The sequence below is a fragment of the Caloenas nicobarica genome, chromosome 9 (assembly GCF_036013445.1).
Source record: "Caloenas nicobarica isolate bCalNic1 chromosome 9, bCalNic1.hap1, whole genome shotgun sequence".
Taxonomy (NCBI): domain Eukaryota; kingdom Metazoa; phylum Chordata; class Aves; order Columbiformes; family Columbidae; genus Caloenas; species Caloenas nicobarica.
In genome coordinates this window covers 7550057-7575427 of record NC_088253.1, presented here as the reverse complement: position 1 = coordinate 7575427, position 25371 = coordinate 7550057, and the positions used below count along the sequence as shown (strand labels likewise).

Here is a 25371-nt window from a genome sequence, read left to right as displayed (position 1 = left end):
CAGTAGAAATCTACCATATAGTGGATATCTGTTGTATTTGTAGCTATGTTGTGGTACAGTGAGGTCTAACAGTCAATAGCAGACCTTCTGTATCCCTACTCATATTTAGCTTGCTGTTCTTCTCCTTTGTCCTGTAATTTATGCTTAGGCCTGTGACTTGGTAGATACATTCTTACTGTAGGATCCAAAGGTCTTGTTTTGGATTGGGGCCACTTCAAAAAGCATAGATTAGTAATAATCCTTGGACCACTGCAGAAGCTTGAAACAGGCTCTGTGCAGGAGAGGAGGAAGTAAAACGCTGCGTTCACCATCCGTCAGGGCTGAAAATCAGTCATGAAATTTAGAATATTGGTAAGGACCCATCTCTTGAAAATGAAAGAAAATAGCTTATTGCTTTTTGCCTATATGCCTTGCTGATATTTTGCTCTCATTACCCTGAGTCTTCTCAAGAAAGACACACGTGAGACCTCTTTAATGGCTTTCAAAACCTCGAGCTCTTTCTGGTAAATCCTTAGCTTCAGAGACCCAGAGTCATTTGAGGGCAGTTCCTGCTTTTTCCAATGCACATGTGTGACCATAGACCAGGAGATGTCCTGGGAGGAAGAGGAGGACAGGAGGCAGGCCAGGAATGCTGATGGCTGAGCTTACACTGTCCTGCTGTCTACCAAAAAGGCAAAGTGGAGCTGACTTAGTGCTTTGGCATGAGTGGGATGGACAGAAGGAGCAGTGGGACAGACTGTGGTGCCTCCCAAGAAATGGGGGAAAGCAGATATGGATTCACTTAGTGAGAATTTGCCTCCAAATGATTAGTTCTAGTCTTTACTCTGTGTATGTGTGTGTACAAATGCAAAAGCTATTGTTTTGTTGGGAATATTAATTTCAGGATTGACACTTGAAACTGGAAAACCTTGTCTGCCCCAATATATTTCGTTAAATGGGGTGGGGCGGGGGGAAGGCAAACAAACAAAAAACTCAAACAAAAATCCTTGAAGGTTTCTTGATTTCTTGATTTACTGCCATACTCACCAGCATACTACAGAATAACTGACTTGGCTTTCTTCGTGAAATTCCATTTTACATTGACATTACCAAAAAAAAAAAAAAGTGTGTGTGCTTTAATATTAAAGGGAGGACAGAGCACTAAAACTAAAATCAGTAGTACCTAGACTCTTCCAATATCCTAGAGTATGCTGACAAGCTTGTAGTTAAAGGTGGTTGGGGGCTTCTACTAATAATAATTTTATGGTGGAAATGCCTGTTTCCCACACTGAAAAATTTTGCTGAAAATAGCCTGCTAGCTTCTTGGGACAAAAAGGGAGAGAAAGGGCAGTATCCTCAGCTCTAACTTAAAATGGAATTTATCAGGCACTAAATATAATTATTCTTATTAACAATGTTGTAATCTACAAACAATATTATGTGCAATTTCAATTATATTTATGTGGAAATATCTTTGGGAATTTGTTATGTCTTGAGAGCACAATTAATACTAATTATAATTTAATGTAATAAGTAGCAAACCATAAGAGCTTTCAAGCAAAGATACATAGGAAAAAAGTTTAAAGTCAGTGGAAGACAGAATACTTGAAACTTTTCTCATACTCATCTATGTTAAAAAAACAATTTAAAAAAATTCAGAAGACATCATCCTCACCATAATCTAGCTGTTGTTATGTGACAATAGATTTGAAGCATTGTGTGGACACAGTCTTACGCACCGATGAACAGTGTAACCTGATGGTCACACCTAGGAAGTTTTTTGCTGCTGAGAGCACAGTGTGAGTGACTTCAGTGTGTGAAACACTCCTGTCCTTCCTGAGCTGTATGATCTTCCATTTCCCCAGAGTAATCCTGAGAATAAACACAAGTTAGAACAAACAAACAAAAGTAAAAATGAGATTATGTGGGCCAAGGCACAGAAATGTTATTTGCAGTGCTGCATTCATGACTGTTGGTCATTTTACATCACAGAAAGATTCAGGCTAGGTTGATACTTACACCAGCAGAGCTGTCAGCTGTGAGCGCAGGGGTAAAACACCTCCAGAAACTGTAGCTGCTCTATTTCAGGGCATGAGCTCCAGTGAAGGAAGGAATAAGGGGGGCTCAGGCCTGCATCAAGGATTACCTGGACGTCATCTGCAAATCAGAGATGATGATGACTTTTAGGCAACCCCCCACAACTCAGAGCAAAGTATTTGAAACTCAAAGGAAAAAACCTACCTGATATTAGGTGGCATAAATGAAGCTGACTAAGTGGACTTCTCATAACTTGGGCTATGTCATTGGTGCCAAAAGGATTGGCTTTTCTCAGAAACCTGTGCTGGGTGGGAAATGCGTCATTCGGTGGAGCCTGCTGCCTTGCATGGCAGTGGGAGCCCAATGTCACCAGGGCAGATGCTTCGTTAGATAGATAGGAATGGCTTTGCCGTTGCTGAAAAATTGGAGTAGAGAGTGGCAGAAATAGAGTTTTGAGAAATCTGCTTTTAAAAAGGAAAGAGTGCTTATATAGGAATAAACCCAGAGTGGGAAAACAATTTCTCTAAGTACTTTTTATTTTTAAACTGTTTCTGGAAGCCTTTTTAGTTATAATTCCTAAACTGAGTAGGCAACAACTTCTGCTGTCCACAAGGCTTTTGTGATTTCTTCTATTGCTTTTTAAAAAAGAATTTTATTTTATTTTCTTGCTTGGGGGGCAGGGGGGACAAAAAAACCCCCAAACCCACAAACAAACAAAACCCCAAAAAACAAACACGCAAAACCAACCAACCAACAAAACCTCCCTCGACACCCATCTGAAGCAAGCTAGTTTGCATCCTGGTTCACAGAAATGGTCTGTAGTCCTGACAATTAGCAATCTGCCATTAGATCACAGATTAGGTATGATTTTAATTGGGAAGCTCCTGCCACCTTGTGGCAAGAACTTTCACCTATCTTGAATCAGAGTTCAAGTGGATACCTAATACCTTTGGAGGACTAATGTATAGCTAAACAGAAAACAGGGACACCAGATGCAATGTTTGGTTTACTTCACTATTTGGGCATTATCACTTGCAAATATTACTAGTATTTTAAAATAAGCACAATTTAAATGAATAGATAAACTTATTGCAACTTTTTTTTCTGCAGCTGCTTCCTCCATCTTTTTTGCCAACAAACTACAGAAATTAGTTCTGTGGTAGTAGAATATTGAGCCAGAACCCACAACAACTTCGGTATTTGTATAAAAAGTCATTGATGAGAGTCATTGATGGTGTCAGTGTAGTATTCGTGTTCATCCTGTAAGGTATCTGCTTTCATTATGGCACTATTTACTTTCAGCTATAAGAAACATTTGGCTATAGCTTCCTTCCTAGTGACTGCAAAGCTTTTGAGGCATCTTGATGTGCTTCATGAAGCTTTTTGTGTGCTCAGAACATGGGAAAATAAAACCAGCATCTGTGAAGATAAACATTAATCTTTGTACTCCTTCCCATTTCTTTTGCATTTGGTAATTGGTGTCAAGGAATGTGGTTCTGTATGTACATATCATGAGAGCATATGGCATTATCTGAACTGTTTTCACGGGTGCTGGTCAAACCAGGGTCATGAAACTGTGGCAGCTTTAGCCACCCACAAGACAAGAGTAGCATGGGATAAAGAAGTTTTTAACTGACTTGGTTTGTAACCTCTTTGATTTCCCACATTTAGATTAATATTTTTCACAAGATCTTATCCAAGCTATATATTGCAACCATGCTGATTTAAACAGATTAAAACAACCAATGAACTTCCCATCACCACCCCCTTTCCAAGTGTGAACTCACTCAATTTTAGGACCTGAAACTACTACTGAGATCAGGAGAAGAAACAGATGGGATTTAATTTGCAGTTGTTAAGGCTGCCTGTATTGCTATTTTTATGCTAACAGAAATCTTGATACATGGGATTTCCTCTTCCTGACGTGTTGTAACAATTTCTAGTTAAAACACTGATGTCTGAGATCAATAAATGCTCAACTGGCTGTTTTGGAGATTGCAATCATTACACGGAAGTAAGATACCAAGTTTTATTACTTGAAAAACAGCATTTATAGTACTATGGTAATGTGGCTTGTCCCTAAGCCATTTCACTGTATGTGGTTTTAAAGCATATTCCCCCAAAAACTATAGCCACGCCAGATGCTGGAGTGCTGTTATGTAGAGTGGGTGATGCCACAAGGGATTTTATGGAGAAACCAAAGTGCAGTTAGAAATGGCTGCCACAGTAGGCATCTGCATTTGCAAAGCCCCACTAGCCCAGCCGTAGGAATCTGTAATTTTATCTGTGCTGGTAGTAGAAACACTAGCGCTTTGGACATATAAGTATTGAAATTAGTGAAGCTACTGTGTGGCTGGAACAAGCCTGCCTTGTGTGAAAAATAGTTCCAACACATAATGTTATCCCTGTGTGTCCTGACAGCAGCTGGTATGCGTGTTAAGTGCTGCAGTAATTTTATAGCTTCTCAGCTTGCTCCAGAATATGTCTGAGGTGGATACAACGTGATATAAACAAATAGGGATAGCTATTATCAGAGAGAGACAATAAAGATAGCTCTCAGTATGCTTATTAAGAGAACAGTCCTGCCAAATGGACTCTGCAGGAAGGACATATATCACAAATGCCACATTATAAGAATTACTATACACAAAAAGCTGCTAAGGCTCATCCAGGGCTATTGGAATAAAAAGATAGAAGAAACCTGACTCTGAGCCAAAAGAAGAATTTGGCTTTGAGCAGCTTTAAAAATCAGTTACATTCTGAATCTGCAAAGAGACTAGCTGTTTGAAGTCTGAGAGGGAGCTTGGTTGCTCAGCAAAAATTGTTCTTGAACGAGGAGTTGGTGAGCTTAGTTTTCCTGGAGGCACATGGAAACATAGAGTTTCAGGTAGAAATCAGATCAGAGATGAAACTTGACTTTGGAAGGAAACAAAATTGACAAAACAGGAAAAATAGTTGCAAGCCATGATGGTTATGTGATATTACTTCAGAAGAAGAAGAAGATGAAAAGTTGAAAATTAACAAGGAAACATGAGCTAGAACTAGATCACAAGTGGGAAAATTAATCTGAGCCTGTTATTTGCTGCTTTAAGTTAAATTTGGGAGATAGTTTTTCCTGTCATAGGCACAAAAATGGACCTGGCCTGGATCAAGCTTCAGATTAGGTAGAGGATATTTTCTAAAGAAAATATTTGTCTTTTCTCTTGATACTAAATTAGTATTGTTTAGGGTTCCTTAGTCCACTTGAGTTGATGGTAAATGTTTGTAAGTGAGCTTCACCAAATTAGCAATGTGCAGCAGAATTCCAGGTGATTTGGGGTTTCTGTTTAGGTTTTCCAGTTACTGGGAACTTGGGGATTGACGACAAACGTATGTTCCTGTTAAGACATGTCTTGCGCAACAGCTCTGTGGAAGTTTTGATTGTGAGACTTGGTTATTTCCCGGTGATGGAACCATAAACAAAAGCATGGTGCCCTTTTGGCTTTCTGTACAAAGTATGAAGTAAAATAAAAATCATTATAAGCAAGGTTTGCTTCTTGGGAAAATGTAGGATCATGTTTTTGCAGGTATTTCTTTGTTTACAAACTGTCAGCTCCCATAAAGGGACAGAAAAGTCCCAACAGGTTCAGAGACATAGGTGTATTTTGAAAAGTCACCTGTAACTTTTGAGCATTTTGACCTTTACAAATATCATACAATGACACTGTAAGTCCTGATTAAAATCCAGCAGGTATAGTAACAAGGGGCAAATATTTATTGGCTTAGGTATAGTCAATGTGGCAAAATTAGGTCAGCAGTAAGGTACATACCTGTACCTGTGTTTACTGTAAATTCGCGTCTAAGAGACTCAGAGCAGGTCAGCAAGTGAATGAGAGGCAACCATCACAGACTGCAGCAAGGGAGATTCCTGCTGAATGTAAGGAAAAAATAATGATGACAATATGAATAAGCAAGCACTGAAACAGGTGCTTAGAAAGGTTGTTATTATCTCTTTCCTTGAAGATACGAAAACCTCCACTGGATGAGGGCCTGAGCAACCTGACCTGACTTGGACGTTACATTTGCTGAGATCAAGTGGCTGGACTAGATGACATCCCACCAGAAATCCCTCCTGACCTAATTTGTTCTGTAATCAGAGGCACCTATTTCTAAAACAAACAGAGTAGTGTTAAACACATACGTTAGTTAACTGATGTATGGTGGACTGCACAGTCTGCCACAAGAGGGAGGAAATGCCGGAGTTTGAACAGGGCACAGCCCAAGGTTTGTGTGTTCCCTGGTTGGGCGGTAACTGAGCTGAAAGCTCTTTTACAGACCTTGTATCTCTGAAAGGGGCAAACTACAAATTCCTGTTGAATGTGAAGCCTGTGACACGTGAGCTAAAGAAAGGAAGGACATTTCTTGGCTGCTGCTCTGATGCCAGGAGGACCTGGTGCCAAGCTTTAGCATCCAGCACAGTGGAATGTGGATTTCAACTCGACTGCATTTTCCTAAGAAGGTAACCTGCTCTAAGGAGCCTTTAGATAAACAAGAAAAAGCTCTAAATTTCATGTCAACTTCCACTTTTCAGCTCTGCTTAGTCAGCAGGGAAAAAAAGCTCTGTGGGTTTTGTATTTTAAATGTTGTTTAAATAGGAGTGCCTAATATACTATGTTCTTAATTTTGTGTAATGCCTGCAATACTTCCTCAATTTGCAAGGACTGATTTCTGAATGATGATATACTTATGTGTCTTTTCTTACCTAAACAGTTTCAAAGGCAAATGAGTCTCCCTGTCAAATTATAAAGAATATTTTACATGAAACCTGGAAGGTACTTTTATATAGTGAATCTATAGAAAATTCTTGTAGCTACCAAGAATAACATTTGTGTACCAATACACAGAATCTCCATTTGGTAATGTATAGGTATGTATAATTTTTGTTAGCAGTCAAACCGCTTGAAGAACATGTAGGTACACTTTCTGCCTAAAAATCTTCCTGAAAATTGCTATGGACTTAAAGTTGATGGAAAATTTACAATGTGTAGCAGCTTTTATAGCATCCGAACAGTGTTATTGCGTAAAAAAGGCTTGCTACTTTCTCATTAAGCATCTTGAACTGGCAAATTATGTGGATTTCTGGAATAGCTGTTATACTGTACTATGCCACAGAGTACATAATAAATATAAAATCTTAGTGTCCCCCTTAGTGTCATTTTGTCAGGATCTGCAGAGTTCTAGTTCTAAATAATTTGAAACCAAAGAAAGTCTGCAAAAACTAATTTGCCTTTGTGATGCCACCTTGCCAGAATTCTGATGCTTGGGGAATTTTTTTACTTTTCTTCTTTAACATTTTACATGCTGAGCTGCCACAAACAAATTCAACATTTTCTAGATTAGAGATACAATGATTTTTTTCACTGTGGTAACAAAGTCTGCATTTGTGGTCAGAACGTAAGTTTGTATTAGTGCATTAACATATGAGGGAAATTTCTACAGTTGCCACAAAGCAGAAAAGAAATAACTTCTGATTGCTTTCTTTCCTTTACAGTTGTGTAGATGTGCTGTTTCACTAAAGTCGTTGGGTCTCACAATGCATGTATATTTCTGATGCTTACTTATGGAAAAAAAACTTCTTCTCGAAGACTACACGCCCATCCGAGGAAGGATTTTGGGGATGTGTAATTGCTGTTCCTCAAAATCTTTCATTTGCGTGCCATGAGCAGAAGAAAACAAAGTGCTGTCTTTTAGACTGGAAAAATGTGGGCAGCACCAAAAAAAAGCTCATTGTGTGTTTGAAAAATGCTCTCTTAAAACTGTTCATGGCCGTCTCTACTGACAGTTCTTACTTGAGTATGCTGCTTAACACGGCTGTGGGGGCAGACGAGCGAGCTCCACTGTGACACAAGCACTCGAATAGGCTTCCTTGTGCTCAAGCAGAGTTCCTTACCTGTGAGAGCAATAAGGCTTCATCTGTTATGGTAAAACTCAGTTGTTAATGCTCAGTCATGCTCATCCTTGTGGCTTTTGTCTGTCTCTCACTAGTTTGTAGCATTATTTTTTGAAAGCAATATCCAAATATTTCCAGACTATCAGAAATACTCTGGAACTGGGCAAAACCCTGCCATAAAGAATGACTCTGTCAGGACTAGGTGTTGGAGGGGACATGGCTTGCACTGGGCCTGGCATGGAGAGCAGCACGTGTTAAACAAGGGACAGGGATCCAAATGGGGTGACTGGGAGGAAGAGCCTTCCTGTCATGTAAGCTGCTGTCTACAGCTTCGAAACCTGTTGTGGTCCATGCAGTAGGGAGTACACTCACAGAGGGCAGTGCTGGAGTAGTTGTTTGCTCAAGTGTGTATGAGCTATTCAATGGGTTCTGGTTTGCATTCCAGGAAAGCAGCATTGCTAGATCTGAGAAAGAAGCAACCGTGCATTAACAAAGAAGCCAGCTGACTCCCCGCATCAAACACTCCTAGCCAGCCCTTCCACTGAGGTCAGCACTCTTAAGCTTTTTACTTCAAAATTACTGGATTCGGCAATTTGAATTTGTCAGAAAGTCTCAAAAACTGTGGATAGGAAATAACAGTGAAGTAAAGAATGGGAACCTAATAGGAAGTAAATCAGTAGTTGTTAATTTCTTAAGGAAAGTTACAAGAAATCTTTCTGGAGTTAAAACATCGTTTTTATCTGTAATAATAAAATTTGTTATGGAATTTATTTAAAGGAGAAAGCAATGAATCTCCTACATTTCAGTTGCAAAGAAGTCTTGCCAACTGAGTTTCCATTGCATCTGACAGTCTACATGTGGTGTGGATAACACATGCAATACCCAAGGATGCACTTAAATTCAAGGCTGAAAGCTAAGAATGACTTTCTCTCTATATGGAAGTACTGTAATTGCCCTAGTGGGTTCCTCTTTCCCAGGAAGTTTGGGACAAGCTGTTCTGCTTGTTCCTTTCTCTTCCCTAGACAGCCTGAAATGCCTTCCAACCATTACTGTATTTATTCCCCTTTATCCCCATTTTATGCAACAATTTTAACAGCACCATGTTTTCTTGTTTCTTGGTGGCACTTCATTGCACCTTTGCACAGGCAGGGAAGGAACAGCAGGTTGGAAATTATAAGTTGTAATTTCTAAGGAGGTTTCTAAGCAGGAGAACGGATAAACATTACATGATTCAGGGCTGGTGACGGCAGAAGGAATTTCAAGCAAAAATTGAGAAAGATTTGAAAGACTGTCTTGATGACAAGGTGAATTTCAAAGGTATCAGTATCTTTGCTTAAAAACATACTTTATAGTATGATGCATGTGTTCTGCTCCTAGAACTATGTTTAATATTTCTGTATTACTAATTATGTTTAATTATTATTTAAGGAACAGGGAGAATCCAGGCTTTTGCCAGCAATCAGCAGGAATGTTTTTACCTGAGGTGCTGGTCACCTGTGTTTTCTATGCTGTTGCAACTAAGCTGCTTCATGATCTGAGGTAGTTAATTCAGAGCTACACTAGGAATTCTCTATATGAGCTCTTCAGCATAACTGGACTGAGGAGAATGAACTTTCTTAATTTTTCAGTATATGTTACTATTTTGAGCTGCAAGTTCTATTTTATTGCACTTTATATATTTGATTTGGCACAGTAATTCAACAAATTCAAGTCTTAATGTAATGGCTGTCATGAAGTGTTTTAATAAAGAATAAGATGGAAAATAAGGACTTCAAAGGGGATGAAAGAAATGCCATTCCTAACTGACATTTACTGCACTTAAATAGCAGCTGTTTACTGAACCTTCTGCACGGAGGTCTGGCCTGGCTGCTGGAAAGCAGAGGGGCCAGGCAGCTTGCCCATACTGCCGAAGACAGTAAATGACAGAAGCATGCAGAAAAACTTTCCTTTTTTTACTGTGCAATTTTCCATTAAAATGGAGGAAAAAAAAAAAAGGAGCAACCCCTCTCATTGCATCCTTACATGGCAGATATGGCCATCCTGCTCATTATAGCCCTCTCCTCCCTGATAGAGGAACACTCGGTGTAACGTGCTTTCTCAGCATTCGCGTTCTAGTGATAGTAACTTCCTGTTCATGAAGGGCTTAGAGAATGTAAACCGATGGTAGAAGCCAACTAATGTGAAGTAGTAAAGCTTTATTTCTGTAGCGTGTGCCTGCAAAGACTCACTCCGTGCCTATTGCAGCTCTCCAGAGACTGTCATTGTCTATTTTAGGCTGTGAGATGATGGCTTTTCTAAGCTTGATCCCCCAAAATTGCTGTGCCTATCCTGTGTGCAGAGGTATAGTGGGGATGTTACAGTTACTGTTACAGCAGTTACACTCTCAGTGAGAGATGCAAAGTTAGATATAGAAAGAAACATTTTGGCTCTGAAGTGTAATGTGGAAGAAGAGATAGAGCTTCATTTTGCACTTCCCTCCTTATCTTTTCCCTGTTGCTTGTGTGTCTGTATGTTGCAAGCCTGTGGTATTTTGTGTAGTTGGAGTGGAGCCAGAAGTCAGAAGAAAGTTTTCTCTTTGTGCTCACTCTCCCTTGCAGCGTTACACATATTTCTTTGGGACAGACTCTGCTGAGGTGCCCAACTCAGAACTGAAGACGTGTATTCCAGCTCCTGGAGCAGCATCGTGAAGCTGCTTCTGGGTTTGTCCCATGGGACTAATGGTGCACTTTGCTCTGCGTACCCGGGAAAGATGAGCTTGGCAAAAGCAGTAGCAGACTGTTGGGGCTGCTGTACTTTATATCCCCAGTGCATAGTACCTTCCAGTTTTCTTCATAAGGTTGATTAAAATAAATCAAATGTAAGCGAACTGCTGCAGTTTTAAATGTGTGTAAGATTCCAGTAGGATTCTGTTTATCTTTTCTTTCTAGAATGTGCCCTTTTGCATAAATGGATTTTATTGAAAACAAGTAAGAGAAGGAAATCAAACACCATGTCACAGTAGCACGTTAGGGCTCGTATTTTGAACATGGATTTTGCTGTACCTAGATATAATGTGTAAGCCCGTGTATCTGTGACCTGCCTAATTTTTTTTCCAAAATACACAATCTATGAATATTTGATTTCTTTGAGTAAAAGTAATGAGGCCAACTTGTTCAGCATTGATGCATCACAGTTGTTTTCAATGACAATTCAAATATTTTCCTGCTAAAGGCAGTATTACAAAGAAATTGATAGAAAATGACCCTCCCAATATTTTTTTCCCTCCGTATACAAATATAAAGCTGCGGCAATGAATAAAAGCAGAAAAATCTTTCCAATTAGTGTGGGAAGAACGGAGAAGGTTCCCTTGGTAAATGTGCAGACAGGAATAAGGGCTCATTCCATCAGCTATGGTACAAATCCTGTACAAATTCAAGTGTTGCCAGAGAGTCAACTGTGCTCAGGGGAAGGACAGTCTGGGAGTTTCATCCCAGTCTGGAAAGGTCTGGTCCTTATTCTGCCCCCAGGGGAAGTAGTTGGGCCTGCAGGAAACCATTCTCGTGAGAAAACTCAGATGCGTAGACTTATGATGTAAATTCGTTCCCATATTGTTGTAAGGGCCCAGCCAAATACTCTTAAGTTTTGTACACATGAGAAGAAATTTGGAGTCGATCACCTCTGTTACATTTGTTAATGAACGAGAACATACATTCTGTAAGGACGAATCTATTTCTAGAGTGCTTTCCTCTATGTAGCATTTGACCTCTGTACTTCTCAAATACTCTCTATGCTATTCCATACATTATATTTTTCTTGTAGGAAACATTAAGGAGTGAGGGTTATTAATTTTCTGTAGTTAGTGCCACAGCTCCATGGTATCATATTTCTATTGGATCTTCATTTGTGCCTGCATACTACTGTGTTTATTCAGCTGTCCTAGAGCTTCTTTCTGAGACCACTTCAGGGCTGATTTTAAAGCAGCTTCTCCATCTACACTTCCTTTTGTATAAGCTTGTATGTTCCCATTGTTCAAGAGTACTTCCTGCCAGATGGTCCCACGATTTAATGCATTCCCAAATCTTGTGAAACAGAAAAGGCCTGAGCCAGTTTCTCAAAAGAGGAACCTTAGGAATTTTTGTCAAAGTTAAAGGATTTTTTTAGATTGCATCTTTCTAAACCCAAGTTGCGAGGTCTTTTTTTTTTTAATATACTTTTACATTATTTTGGTTTGATGCAAAAGGGATTAATTTTTATTTTAAAACAATTGCACAGCTTAATTAAACTTATACTGACTTATTTAATATAATTCCTTTACAAATGTATTTACATTTCAACAAGCAGAGGCAGGGCAAAAAAGCCAGTTAATTTTCCGTTGATTTATACTCTGCATATTGCGGGTCTAATATATAGGTTGGAAATATAAGAATCTTAATAATATGATTTTCACTGTGCTGCTTTTCAATATCCTGGTTACAGGCTTACTCTTATTTTTGCTTTGATTTTTATAATCCAAATGTTCTAGTAAGGGGAAGAGAGAAATGTGTTTAGAACAGGATGCCATCAATAGGCAATCTGCTCAGTGGGACTTGAATTTGCTTCCAATGCCACTGTTGCCTATGGGTCTCCCTTGAGATATCTGTGACTTTATTGATGAATGTGACTTTATATCAGGAAACCATTTCCTGGTTTATGTCTACCTCCTGTTGCTTTAGAAAATTCACTTGAAGACAAGAGAAGCAAAGTATGCAGGCAAGGTGAATTGCCTTGTAATTTTATCATATCTTGCATATTTGATATATGTTATTTGTCTTTACCTCTGCAGGCAAGGAATACATAAAACCAACTTCCTTTTTTAGTAAAAACAAACTTTTGTGCTTCTGGAAGAAAGTTTATAAGTGTAAATTTTACTGACTCATAGTGGAAAATAAATAAAAAGTCAACATTATTTTTCTTCTGTGTGTGTTTTGGAAAAATTTGAGCATTGGCTCTGCAATATTAGAATTCTAGCCAAACTTTGAATTGAAAGAGCTCACAGGGCTCATGCATCTAATTAGGATGTCACTCCAATTAACTGAAGGAGTTGACTGCTCCTCAGCTTTATAGGCAATGCTGCCAGTAACTCTGAATGTTGGGAAAACACCCAATCCAACCTTATCCCTGCAAAGGTATTTTCACATCCTAGCAGATCTTATATTTACTCTACATAGAACAGGAGGTATTTATAATCTGTTTGTAAAAATGCTTTCTGACTGACACCTGAAAGGCTGTTGTCCAAGTGTTTGAGTACTGTATTTTTAAAAAGAGCAAGAGGTGCTTGGATTACTCTTGAAGTTCTTGTCATACCGATTTCCTCATGGAAATAGTGACCCTTTCAAGTTTGGCACATATTGTCCTTGTTAAGGTACGGAAAAGTGTTGCATGTCAGTAGCTTTCCTCTGAAAATACTCTATGCTGTGTGTTTTAACAATACAGTTTACTCAGAAACAGCAGCCAATTTTTTTTAGAATTTCTCAAAACAGTTTGAGTGTTCATTTCAGTGTGAGGTTTCCCAAATTATGAGAACAAATCAGGTAATGTAATGAGAAAACTATCTTGTTGCAGTGGTTTGGGAGCTGATTTTGGGAGGTGTTTGTCCAGGGTCTGTCATGCTTACCCTACCAGCCTCGACTGAGGAGTCAGTTCCCTTCAGTACTCAGCCGGTGGCAGCAGCAGAGTTTAAGGAGTGTGTAAATGTGTAAAAACGCAATAGCCAGAGATCTTAAAATCTTTGTGAGAAGGTACCCGGTTTATAGTTTCCGCCACTACTTTCCCTTTTGTTTATTATTCTCTTTCTCTCTTTCCTCCTGCAGAATTCACCCCAGCCTTACCAGAAGGAGAGGCATTTTGACTCTGCCTATAATATTAAGCCTACGACCTCCACGGACTGGAAATTTTGCTGTTTCTTCATCATCATCAGTGAATAATTGTGGTACCTCTGTGCTTTAGCAAACTAGAAAATTGAAATGAAGAGAAATACAGTAAAGTCGTTGCTGTGGCTGTTGATGTTCTTGTCTGTGCCATTCAGCTATGAGAAATCAATGAGAGAGAGAGCTATCAAGCTGATGCAAGATACACGTCTAATTGATGGGTATATAAAATATATTCAACTAGACACTTTGTGAATCTTGACAAGTGAGGAGAAAATGCTGACGTGTGTTTAGATGAGTAGTGACATAGGCTGTTGCCAGCACATAGCAGTTAATTACTCTTGCAGTGATTCATCTGGAAGGAATTTTGGTTCAGACCATTCTTAGTATAGGATCAGGTTATTCTAAAAGCATTTGTGATTTTCTGGTCAGGTTTCACCATTTAATTATTGTTTGCCTTTATATAATATCCTTGTCTCCTTCCCTTAATTTAATGGCATCTCTCATTAGCAATGCCTTCCGTGCAGAGCTAGAAAGCAGGCATCATACTTTGAAAGGGTACCCTTAAAACTTGAAGGAATGATGTCTGTGGTGAGTATATTTTGACCTGGGAACACCAACACTGATTGTTCTGGCACAGGCAGCACTGATTATTCTACCACAACTACTTGCCTCTAAGGAGTGTGGTGGTTGATTTCAGTTCTTCCATTCTTTCAGAAACGACAGGGAGAAAAAAAAAGACAGATAAACACAACAACTATAAAAATGGGAGAAGTGAAAAAGTTTCTTGCTGTCCTAATTAAGAAATAAAGCTCGTTTGCAAAAGAAGGGAGACTTTTAATCCAATGTTACTATAAGGATTATTGGCAATTAGTGGTGTAAGGGACTATGAACAGTGGAAGAATTACGTTGGGGTTAGAAGGGGAACAACTTAGTTCCATCACAAGCCCAGTTTGTTTTCAATTCTAGCCACAATGACTTTGTACTGCGGCTGAGAATATTTTACCAAAACAGACTCAGCAGAGTCAACTTAAGAGAGCTCGACAAGACCCACACAAACCTTGCAAAACTTCAGGCCGGTTATGTGGGAGCTCAGGTACGTATTGCCATGGTTGTGAGTCTGAGAACATATTTTTACATTTGCCTCCTTCCCAAACACAAAAGTACTCCTGGCCCTGGTTTTGGGTCTTTCTGTTAAAAAATAAAAAACTATGAAACTGGAAAGCCACAGACACTTTTGCATAACATTTGTGTTTCAAAAGTTTGTTTTTTATAACCCAGAGGCCCTTAACCAAAACGGTGGCATTTTTTTTGTTAAATAAAGTAAACTACATCTGCTTTCCTGCATGTACTGGGGAGTAGCTGAGTATGTCAGGAGGCTTTAATCATGTCTAGAGTGGATGCTCTTGCCTTGCATTGTAGCTCTTCCTTTGGGGGAAAAAACTATAGTGGCAACTCCCTTGTAAACTGTAGGAAATTATTTTGGTCTGTGCTCATGAGCTTCACTATTAGCAAATGAAGGTTTCCAAGTTGAAACACAAGTTATCTAGTCTGCTTGTCAATGTCTCTTTCAGTTTTGGTCAGTGTATGTTCTTTGCAGCGCTCAGAACAAGGATGCTGTACGTCTGACCTTAGAGCAAATTGATGTTGTCAAGAGGATGTGTAACAGCTATGAAGAGCTTGAACTTGTGACAACTTCCCAAGGTGATGCTCTTTCCTGTAACAGAATTTTTTTTGAATAGGATTGCAGGAGTTATGTGCAAAAGACAGACAAGCTGCAAGCAGGCAAGTTACCCTGGTTTAAAGAATAACTTGAACTTCAGTTTTTCCCCTGAACCACAATAACTGGTTCTGTGCACAGTCATAGCCCATTGTAGTAGAGACAAAATTTACCATTTAAACATGCACTAGTATAAACTCCTGTTCTATGAAATCGTCACTATTATTGTTTGCAATTTACAATAACAATTGTTGCTCAGTAGTGCTGGCTTCTTATCTGTCATTAAATTACTTAGGAATTACTTTCCTTTGTTGTTTCCAGGCATCTCTGACAGTAGAAGGATTGCATGTTTGATTGGAATAGAAGGTGGTCACTCCATTGACAGCAGTTTGGCAACACTGAGGATGTTTTATGACCTGGGTGTTCGTTACATGACATTAACACATTCCTGCAATACACCTTGGTAACAAATATGCATGTGTTTGTGTGACAATCTAATGCAAAGTGGTGGCAGCTCCAAGATGGGGAAAATATGGGTTCAGACGCAGAGTTCACCTGTGAAATTACTCTGAACCAAGTCAAGGATGACAGGTTTTTGGACTAAATCCCTTGCAATGTGTCAAGTGGGGGACTGAAGGATCTGTTTTGTAGTGCTTGTTATGCTGACAATTTAGGAAATTTTAAACCTTGTTAACAGCACAAAGATGGTAAAATTGCTATCCCTTTTGCTTTATTAGGAAAGTTACATATGGCAAAACATGCCATAAAAAAAAAAAAAGTACTAAAATTGCATATGATGTGGATAAAAGAGTGTGAATGCGAGTGAGAACTCAGCAGTCAGCAGCCTTTACCGCTGTCCTCTCTGGACAGCTCAAAAGTGCAGGTCTCATATGCAGCTACAGAGATGAGTACTTAGCTCCTGTATCAGAATATTAGCACCTACTCTTTGCTGGATTGACAAAATTCCTTCTTGTATTGATTCAGGGAAAGGGGAATTGTGTGCAGAGAGGGCTGAAAAGCAGGCTTTCTGGTTGACAGGTAACTGACATTTCAGCATATCTTTGTTCCCTGATGGTTTGTTTAATCAGAAAATTTCTGACAAGCATCTCTTTGCTTGTCTTGCATTGCTTCACAAGCATACAGCAGTCCTGAGCCTGAAGGCATAACATCGAGAAAACAGTTAAGAACATAAAAAGCACTGTATGAACAAGATAAGCATTAAGTAGCTCATTATACCTACAATTGGCCATCTGACATAGTAATGCTTTTTATTGTGTGTAGCATAAGAAGTTTCAGTCTCCAGAATAATACGATGTTTCTCCTCCCTCACTCCATTTTAAGGTCTGAATCATCATCTAAAGGAATACACAACTTTTATCCTGGTGTTATTGGTCTGACTGCATTCGGCCAAGTAAGAAGCTCTTTTGAATGATAATCTAAGCGATCTCTCATACAACTAACAACTTTTGTCCTTACCTTTTCAAAAGCAACTTGTCGTTATAAATTGATTTCTGGAAGTTCTTGATAATTAGGAAGTAATCAGGGTTCAGTCAAGCCAAATTCCCTGTGATGTTACTTAGGCTCAAAGAAGTGCTGGATTTAATTATAACAATTAATATAGACCAGATGTATGAATTAATATGCAAAAGTAGTGGGATGTGAATAGCAGTTCAAATTACTTATTTCAGATCGACTAAGCTTTATAAGTTTTCAGCATGTGATGGTGTGCTAGTTAATTGCGAGTGAATAAATTACTGTTAAATTAATAGGTAAATAGAAACCCGTACAGGCACAGCATGTTTATGACTAGCTGACAGCTGCAGAATTTATTTATCTGTTTAGATATATCAGCTAAACGGTTTCCTTTAAGGAAATTTAATACTGACACCGTTGTCTGTAAATCTGTTTTAGGAAGTGGTAAAGGAGATGAATCGCCTGGGCATGCTGATAGATTTATCTCATACTTCATATTCCACAGCAAAAGCTGCACTGAATATCTCAAAAGCACCAGTAATTTTCAGCCATTCCTCGGCATTTTCTATTTGTAATCATTCAAGAAATGTTCCTGATGATATCCTTCAGCAACTGGTGAGAGAGATGGATTGTCGTTTTTTTTGTTGGGTTGGTTTTGATTTCGTTTTTGTTTGTTTATTTGTTTTCTGTTGGTTTTGTTGGGGTTTTTTTTGTTTGTTTGGTTTGGTTTTGTTTGGGTTTTTTATGACAATGTTTGACTAGTCTGAGGCAAACTTGCATATTGGCATTTACTTTTCACCCTCTCACATTTGAATTGGATTTATAAACAGATCCCTGAGCAGCAAGTTACACATTCACTTCTGAGCCATTTTCTTTGGGTTATGTTTTGTCTGGCTACAAAAATGAAGTGTTTGCAAATATTTTGAAATTCTGGTTGAGTTTTTTTGACATAGTCATTGGACTTCTGCTCATCCAGGCTATGTGAGAATATAATTAATGCAAGGTAAAAGACAGAGAAGCAAAGCCTTGTGTTGCCATCTGAGCTTTGACTTAGAGCGTTGTTATGCTTACGGATGGATGGATGGATGGATGGCAAAGGATCTATACGAGATGCTCATGAGGTTTACAGGACATGGAAGTGTCAACTAATCGCTTGTCTCTTCCTATCTTTCAGAAAAAGAACAAGGGAATTATCATGGTGACATTCAATGCAGATGTACTGGCCTGTGGCAGGAAAGTTGTCAATGTTTCTACTCTTGCAGGTTTGAAGTTAATATACTGTAGTTTTTGTGGGCGGCTTCTATGAATTTCCTGATGTCTGCATGATTTTTGAGCTTGTGTAAATTATACTGCTTGTTTACTCCCTTGCACACCTTACCCCACTCTAGGTATTTTTGCAGCTAATATTCATTAAATAATAACAAGAAGTACAAGGCGTGTAGCTGGAGGATGTGATGCTCCCAAATTGAGTTAAGAACCATTAATCCCAAAGTAGTTGTTACTTTCTGGAAAACATCTTAAACCTTTGTAATTAAGAGTAGAAAACATAGGTATGTAATGGGTAATGAAAAATAGTTTGGTATGTGTAGGCTACTTGTTGGGAATTAACGTGCTGTGATGATCACATCTTTTTTCTCATTTGCATCTCAGCAATGTAGCTGTTATTTTGAAGATTGCTGCCTGATGTACTTAATAACAGACAACATCTAGTTAAGCATCAGCAAATATCCAGAATATGTCACCTGCATTATTAAATTTTAACCTGTATTATCAGGGTATCTTTTGACTCTCTTTTAAAAAGGATTTGATTAAGAATCCATTATTAAGTTGCCTTGTGCCAATATGTCTGAACTGTGTTATTTCTTCTTGCCTTATTGCTTAGATATTGTTTTCTTTGACATTTTCTTTCAGATCATTTTGACCACATAAAGAAAACTGCAGGTTCAGAGTCAATCGGAATTGGTGGTGACTACGATGGAGTGGAACGGTTGGTAAAATTGTACATATACTGATATCTGCTCCTTAAATTATGAAGGTTTTGATTCCTTTTGAAGAAAAAAGAAGGCAGGCCAAGAGAGTTGTAGCAAGTTGTCTTGCAATGAGTACCAAAACAAGTTTTATGAAAGACAGGCACAGTGATTCCTTTTTAGAACTGTGTGAAGCAGCGCCACAAATGTGGAAACAGATTCTAATGCCCTATCAACTGTGCAATTGTGTGTTCTAGGCAGCGGTTTGCGCACACAGAAACAGGGATTGATAGATAGATAGATAGATAGAGGGTGGTTTCCTCTAGAAGCCAAAGATGAATGACAGAAAAGCTGCCTCAGCGTTTAGATGGTAAATGGGTTAGCCCAGGGAGATGCTGCAAAACTCTTTCCTCCACTAATATGCTAGTTTGGAAAGCCCAGAGTGTTTGGGGGCTGTGAAACCATTCCTGCTCTGGGGCTTGGAAAGTGTTTGAGGCAAGCAGAGCATGGTGGACAGGCTACAACACAACCTCTCCTGCTCACTCCTGGGCTAGCTTTGTTACAGCACGGGAAATAAATGCAGATTGGCTGACACTTGTTGGCATAACCCTAAACCTTTTTTTGCTTTTTATCTTTCTATTGAATAGTCATCTCCTTTTTTTTTTTTTTTTTTCTTTTTTTCTTTTTTTTTTTTTTCCTCTGGGGTCAGACACCTGGGTATGAAAGTCACAGTCAGACTCACCTGTGTAAAGTGGGACCACAAAAACAGTGTGTCAGCTCCCATGAGATTTAGCTAATCATAGCTCTGAAACTATAATCTCCAAAATAAAACCAGTTTGCAACGAAAGGACACATTTTATTGCATGTATTTTCACACAGACCATCAGTAGTGGAGTTGTTAAGGTCCTAAGTCCTGGTGGAAAGTAATGGCACAGACTTCTTGACGTATGCTTGTCACCACATCTCCACAGAAAAGAAAAATAACAGAATATATTAGTTACCTCAAAAGAAAGTCCAAGACTCCTGGAAATACAATTTAAAACAGCTGTTTAATGCAGATTTTGCAGCTTCTTGCTTCTAATTCCTTTTTATTCTGGTAAGAATTATCATAAGACATAGGTCAATTCTGCTTATTGTAATTTCTTCAGTGGAGGGTTCAGCATAGCTTTCTTTTCACTGCCTAAACTGCAGAATTCAAAACAATATTATTATTCTAATTGTATTTTCTTTAGAAAAACGACTTTGTAAACAACAAAGTACACAAAATTGCCTGCAATTCCTTAGCTCATCATGTGTTTGCAGGTTCCCTTATGTTCCCAGTTACACAAGTGGATTGCATCAACTCCATTTGAGGTGCAGCCATTTCCTCTTACTCTAAAGACCAGATATAAAGAGTAGATTAATGCATACATGAGTCTGGGTTTTTTTTGCTTTAATATCCTCCATGCTGTTGTTCTGTCTATACATAAGTGCATCCTCATTCCAGAATACACAGTTTTGTTCTGCTAATGGGATCATTTGTGCAGCAAAAGCCTTTCATTGTGTCCCAGTCCTGCTTCTGTTTTTGTTAGTTGAATTCTTATTTTTTTTTTAAACTTCTCGGAGGAAGAATTGGGTCAAAAGTGAGCTCATTCCAAAAGTGAATATGTTCAAAAGACTAATGAACTTTTTTCTCTGCATTTTTGTCCATAATTTGTGTTGAATGTTCTTGTGTGACTCTTGCCAACAGTTTCCCTGAGGGACTGGAAGACGTTTCTAAATACCCTTCTTTGATTGAGGAACTTCTAACAAGAGGCTGGAATGAAACTGAACTGAAAGGGGTCCTGAGGGAGAATTTTCTCCGTGTCTTCAGAGAAGTGGAAAATGTAAGATTAAAAGCTAAACAGAATGGTGATTCTTACTAAGATGGAGAGAGGAACTGTTGGTGCGATGATTCTTACTAAGATGGAGAGAGGAACTGTTGGTGCGATGATTCTTACTAAGATGGAGAGAGGAACTGTTGGTGCCTTGCTGCTTTTTCTTTTTTTCCCATCCCTGCTACCCCCAGTGAGCTATGCTATGCTAATGCAGTAATTCCAAATGCTGGGAAAGAAACCAAGATGGTAAGAGAGTGTTAGCAGAATAAAGGAAAATGAGAGAGAGCGGACAGAGCTCTTTGGAACTTTTTCTCTCTATGATAATCTGATAAGTACACATGGCTGACTTCTAAATGGAATCACTTCATGGTTTGGAGAAACTGTGGATGTACCAGCATCACAGTCTGGCTGTGTTCACTGGTGCAGTAAGGAATGCTGACTCCTGCAAGTCCATTTAATTCATGTCATGGGATTGGACTGCTATCCAAAAGGCTTCTGCCATGACCAGATCACTAACAAGCCATAAACTTAACAACTAGATCACAGCGAGCTTTAAGTGCAGACGGTAGAAGCTAATCCAGAAGCATGAGGGAAGGAGAGAGACTGTATGAGAGTAAGGACCCCCCTAAATGGTAACTTTTTCAAAAGCCTCTGTTGAAACTTGCAAACTGCTTGCCTCCTACTGGTTTTATTTACAGGGATAAGTAAGTAGATATTATACACAAAGCCTTGTAGACAACATGCATTTCAGAGTGATCTTTTTTCCAGTTGCTTTTTTGGAGTACATTAAATGAACAGAAATCAGGGAATTTTTTACTGTTCCAGTTAATCTACAAAAATATCTACCTAATGCCAAGTTGCACGTGTGGCAGACTGACATTAAGAAGAGGTTGAAATTCATCACCTAACCGATCCATGAAACTTAGTAATTTTTTTCCTTTTAAATTAGAGATGTTTGCAGGTCTGTCTTGAGACTGTGAGCTGACTTCAGGGAAGAAAGCTCATGAGTTTGTTTGCTTAAAGTTCTCCAGCTACTGCATCCGTATCTGGAGTGAGTCAAGACAGAGAACAGCCAGACCTGTGGCTCTTGCCTGTAAAGTACCTGTACTGAATTCTAGGAAGTGCTTCACAGGAATGCAAACATCAGGATAATGGTGTTGATTTCATCACATTCAGATGTGGTTTGCAATACAGCTTTAGTTGCTTCACTTGGAATAACATTGTATTTGCTAGCTGCAACCTTTTGAATTTTTCTAGGTGCGAAACATTAGTGGACTAATGGACGTAGGTGAAAGTGAAATTCCACAAGAAGAAGTACAAAACTCATGTCGCCTAGACCTACATAATCATCAGCTTCAGACAGCCAGGTCCTTTGGATTTTCTTCTGTGGCACAACCTTTTAGTCTGATGCTTGTAATTTTATCATATTTAATACTGCATTATGCATCATAAGACCTATGGAGTCTAGAGAGAGATATATGGAGTAATCTGCATTGCAAGTAGTTATCTTTTGGGGGTTTTGTTAATGTAAATCTAATTTTTTAATGTAGATTTGAAGTTGTATCAAAAGCATTTAGAACTTGAAGTGATAAATTCTGTGTCATCTTGGCTAAGCCACGACCAACATTGTTAACGGAAAGTATTCACATCTAAGAAAGAAATTCTCTAATGCATGACATGTGTTTTTGATACTTTACCTATATTGTTGCATGTGGTATAAATACTGGAGTTCAGAATCAGCAGTTCCACACAGGAACTAGAGATATGATTAAGACAGCTGTGCTGAAATGTTTTCAGATATTACTTCTTGTTAAATCCTACAACTTTCATCATCAGTCGATGGCTTAGTCAGAGAAGAGCACCCCCCGGTATATGTAGAAGAGTGGGTGTGGGTTTTTTGGTTTTGGTTTGTTTGTTTGTTTTGTTTTTTGGGGTTTTTGTTTTGGTTTCTGTTTTTCTTTCTATTTGTTTTCTTTTTTTTTTTTAAGATGACAAGAGAGATGACATGGCTATTTCAGTTCAGATTTCATGCCAACCACTAGCTCTAGGAATGTATCCTGCAATACTGAACTCTTATTTTTGAACTCTGACTAGGACAGTGAGCAACTGGAGAGTTCCTGAGGGGTACAGGTGACCAGGCAATGCTGTATATAGTTTTATGTAATTTGGGGACTGCTGTTTGCTGCATGTTGATGAAGCTGGGAGCAAGAATAAGCCAGGACAAAGCAGGAATTCTGGCTACTCAGAGGGTGAGATCTTGTTCCGACATTTTTATTGCCATCTGAAAAGTATAAAATGAGTATTTAAATAAAAGCTTTGTTAGAACGTTCCACAGCTTTGTGGAAATCTTTTTCGCATTTAAACCATGATCCTTATCAATAACAGGTTTTATTATTTTATTTTTACTCTGGCTGGCTTAAATCAGGCCACTGTCAAAGGATTCATAGGCATGAGATTAGAAAGAGATCTTTTTATTATAAACCTTCTGCTGTTTCAGCCTTTGGAACATGTTTTCATATATACAAGGTATGTGAGGTTAGATGCTGCTGTTATACAGAAGAGCATGTATTGCAACAGGCCTGTTCTTGGTAGAGTAATATCACTCAAAGCTGGAATTTTAATCAAATATCCTGAGATTCATGATGAAATTGTAAGATGGCAGCACTACATCTTTGTAGGGTCATTTCCCAGTGCTTGCTGGTAAATGCCTTCTCATGACACTTGCCTTGTTAACTGTGATTTTTATCTCGTGCTTTAATTTACTGATTTGACATCTAGATAATTTAGCCTTAGTCCTCTCATTGATCTAAGGACAGCATTTGTAAACACACAAAGTATTTAACAACTGAAAGACAAGGCTAAGCATGAACAGAATGGAAACAGCAAGTCAGTTGTTTTCTAGAATCACTTGAGGCTGTTCCTGGCATCAATTTCTGCATTCCATGTACAAATAGCCTTCCTGGAAGAAGATTGTTCTTCTATTGCTTCAGAATGAAGCTTCATTAATTCTCCTCATAAGGTGGTCTCCTTGATAAGTATGTTCTGAATATACTACTGCCACTTATGAATTCTTTACAAATCATGTTGAATAATCCAGCTGCATGCAAGCCAAGTTTTTAAGAACAGTTTCTCAATAAATACTGATCCTGGTTATGCCTCTACAGTGGGGAATTACTGCACTGACTCAGAAGTCTTCCCCTCCTGATACTGCTTGACTAGCATCAGAACTTGTTTTACTGGTAAAATGATGAATTCAATAGAGCAAATACTTCCCATCAGTACTTCTGCTAACAGCTTCATAAGCCATTGGGAAACTGCCATCCATGGTCTCTTTTCACAGAATTAGTACCGTAATAGTAACTTCCTTACATATTTGAAGTGGAAGATGCTTCCTTATTTCTTCCAGCCTTTTTCTTTCTACTGTGTTGTCACTTTCTTGCACACTAATTTCTACTTTTTTTCCATACTACAGCATGGATTAAAAATATATTCCTTTTCTTAAAGATATGGATGACACTTCTATATTACTTACTCCACCATACTATAGAATTTGTGGTTTATTTCCTTGTTTAATCTATAGTGTATTGCACTTATTCGTTTGACTGCTTCATGCAATGAATAATTTGTAACCTTATGGCAAAACATATATGAAATTTAAATAAAATAGTTTAAAATTGTGTATAGATACTGGTGTAATCTCACAGAACAATGTAAATGTTCAGAACTCCAGGAAACCCTGATGATCCAGTCACTGCAGTAAGTCCACGATGACAGTGTTACCTGCAGCGAATCGCTTGGTCAAGCAAATCATAGAGAACAAGGCTTATGGGGAACTAGACAGGTTGCCTGCACCAAGGTTAGGATAAATCTCTACTTCACAGCATTTCTCACAGATGTGTAATGATCTAGAAGTCTCTTTTTCCATTATTAGTTACAATCTTAATTCAGGACGCTTCAAATAAGCTGCTTGTGTGAAACCAACATCAGAGTGCAAAATCATCATGCAAGAAATGGAATCTTGTGCATCGTGCAATGATTATGCACATGGTCTCTAGTTTATCTAAGAGATGCAGTTAGTTTATTTTTCCTAAACAATCAAAATCATACAGCTTGAAACATGGTAGAAAGACATCCCATTAGAATTCCATTTCAAAAGTAAAATCATGTAAGATATGGCTGTGACTGCTGTCAGAAAAATTATAGTGACCCTTCAGTCTGAATGCCAGTGTCTCCAGTCCTACTGACAGCAGCTTGTAGTAGTAGTGATCACAGCACTGCATCTCCAACAGCTCGAGCATGAAATGATTGCACTCTGATTTCTGCCTCCCGATGGAGAGGATGATTCATCCTGAAATTGAATGCCTTTGCCCTGCACCAATTAATAAGAGCAATTTGCATTGGTAATTTGAAGTGCATGCTAGCTCAACTGACAGATTCTGTTCTTGCTAGTGGTGTCAGTGAAGTATCAGATGTAATTGAGATACCATCTTTGTAATAAGCTTTGGCTGCCAAATGGAAGAAAGGA

The 25371-nt window shown here is 38.6% G+C and overlaps 1 protein-coding gene across 5 annotated transcripts in view; it reads left to right on the top strand.

The window, feature by feature from the left end:
* Nucleotides 1-23936, top strand: part of LOC135991890 (dipeptidase 2-like) — a 52112-nt gene extending 28176 nt beyond the window's left edge. The window contains exons 1-13 of one of the 5 annotated variants that reach the window (XM_065640731.1): nt 6379-6514; nt 8391-8491; nt 13774-14051; nt 14800-14926; nt 15405-15534; nt 15872-16013; nt 16892-16961; nt 17462-17638; nt 18198-18285; nt 18935-19010; nt 20720-20855; nt 22104-22213; nt 22941-23936. In XM_065640731.1, coding sequence (XP_065496803.1) covers nt 13927-14051; nt 14800-14926; nt 15405-15534; nt 15872-16013; nt 16892-16961; nt 17462-17638; nt 18198-18285; nt 18935-19010; nt 20720-20855; nt 22104-22213; nt 22941-22980 — 1221 coding nt within the window. In that variant the 5' untranslated portion in view covers nt 6379-6514; nt 8391-8491; nt 13774-13926 and the 3' untranslated portion in view covers nt 22981-23936. Of the gene's footprint in view, nt 1-6378; nt 6515-8390; nt 8492-13773; nt 14052-14799; nt 14927-15404; nt 15535-15871; nt 16014-16891; nt 16962-17461; nt 17639-18197; nt 18286-18934; nt 19011-20719; nt 20856-22103; nt 22325-22940 lie in introns of those variants that run through there. The other 4 variants (XM_065640728.1, XM_065640730.1, XM_065640729.1 and 1 more) reach the window with 4 other exon arrangements.
* The last annotated feature ends 1435 nt before the right edge of the window (nt 23937-25371 follow it).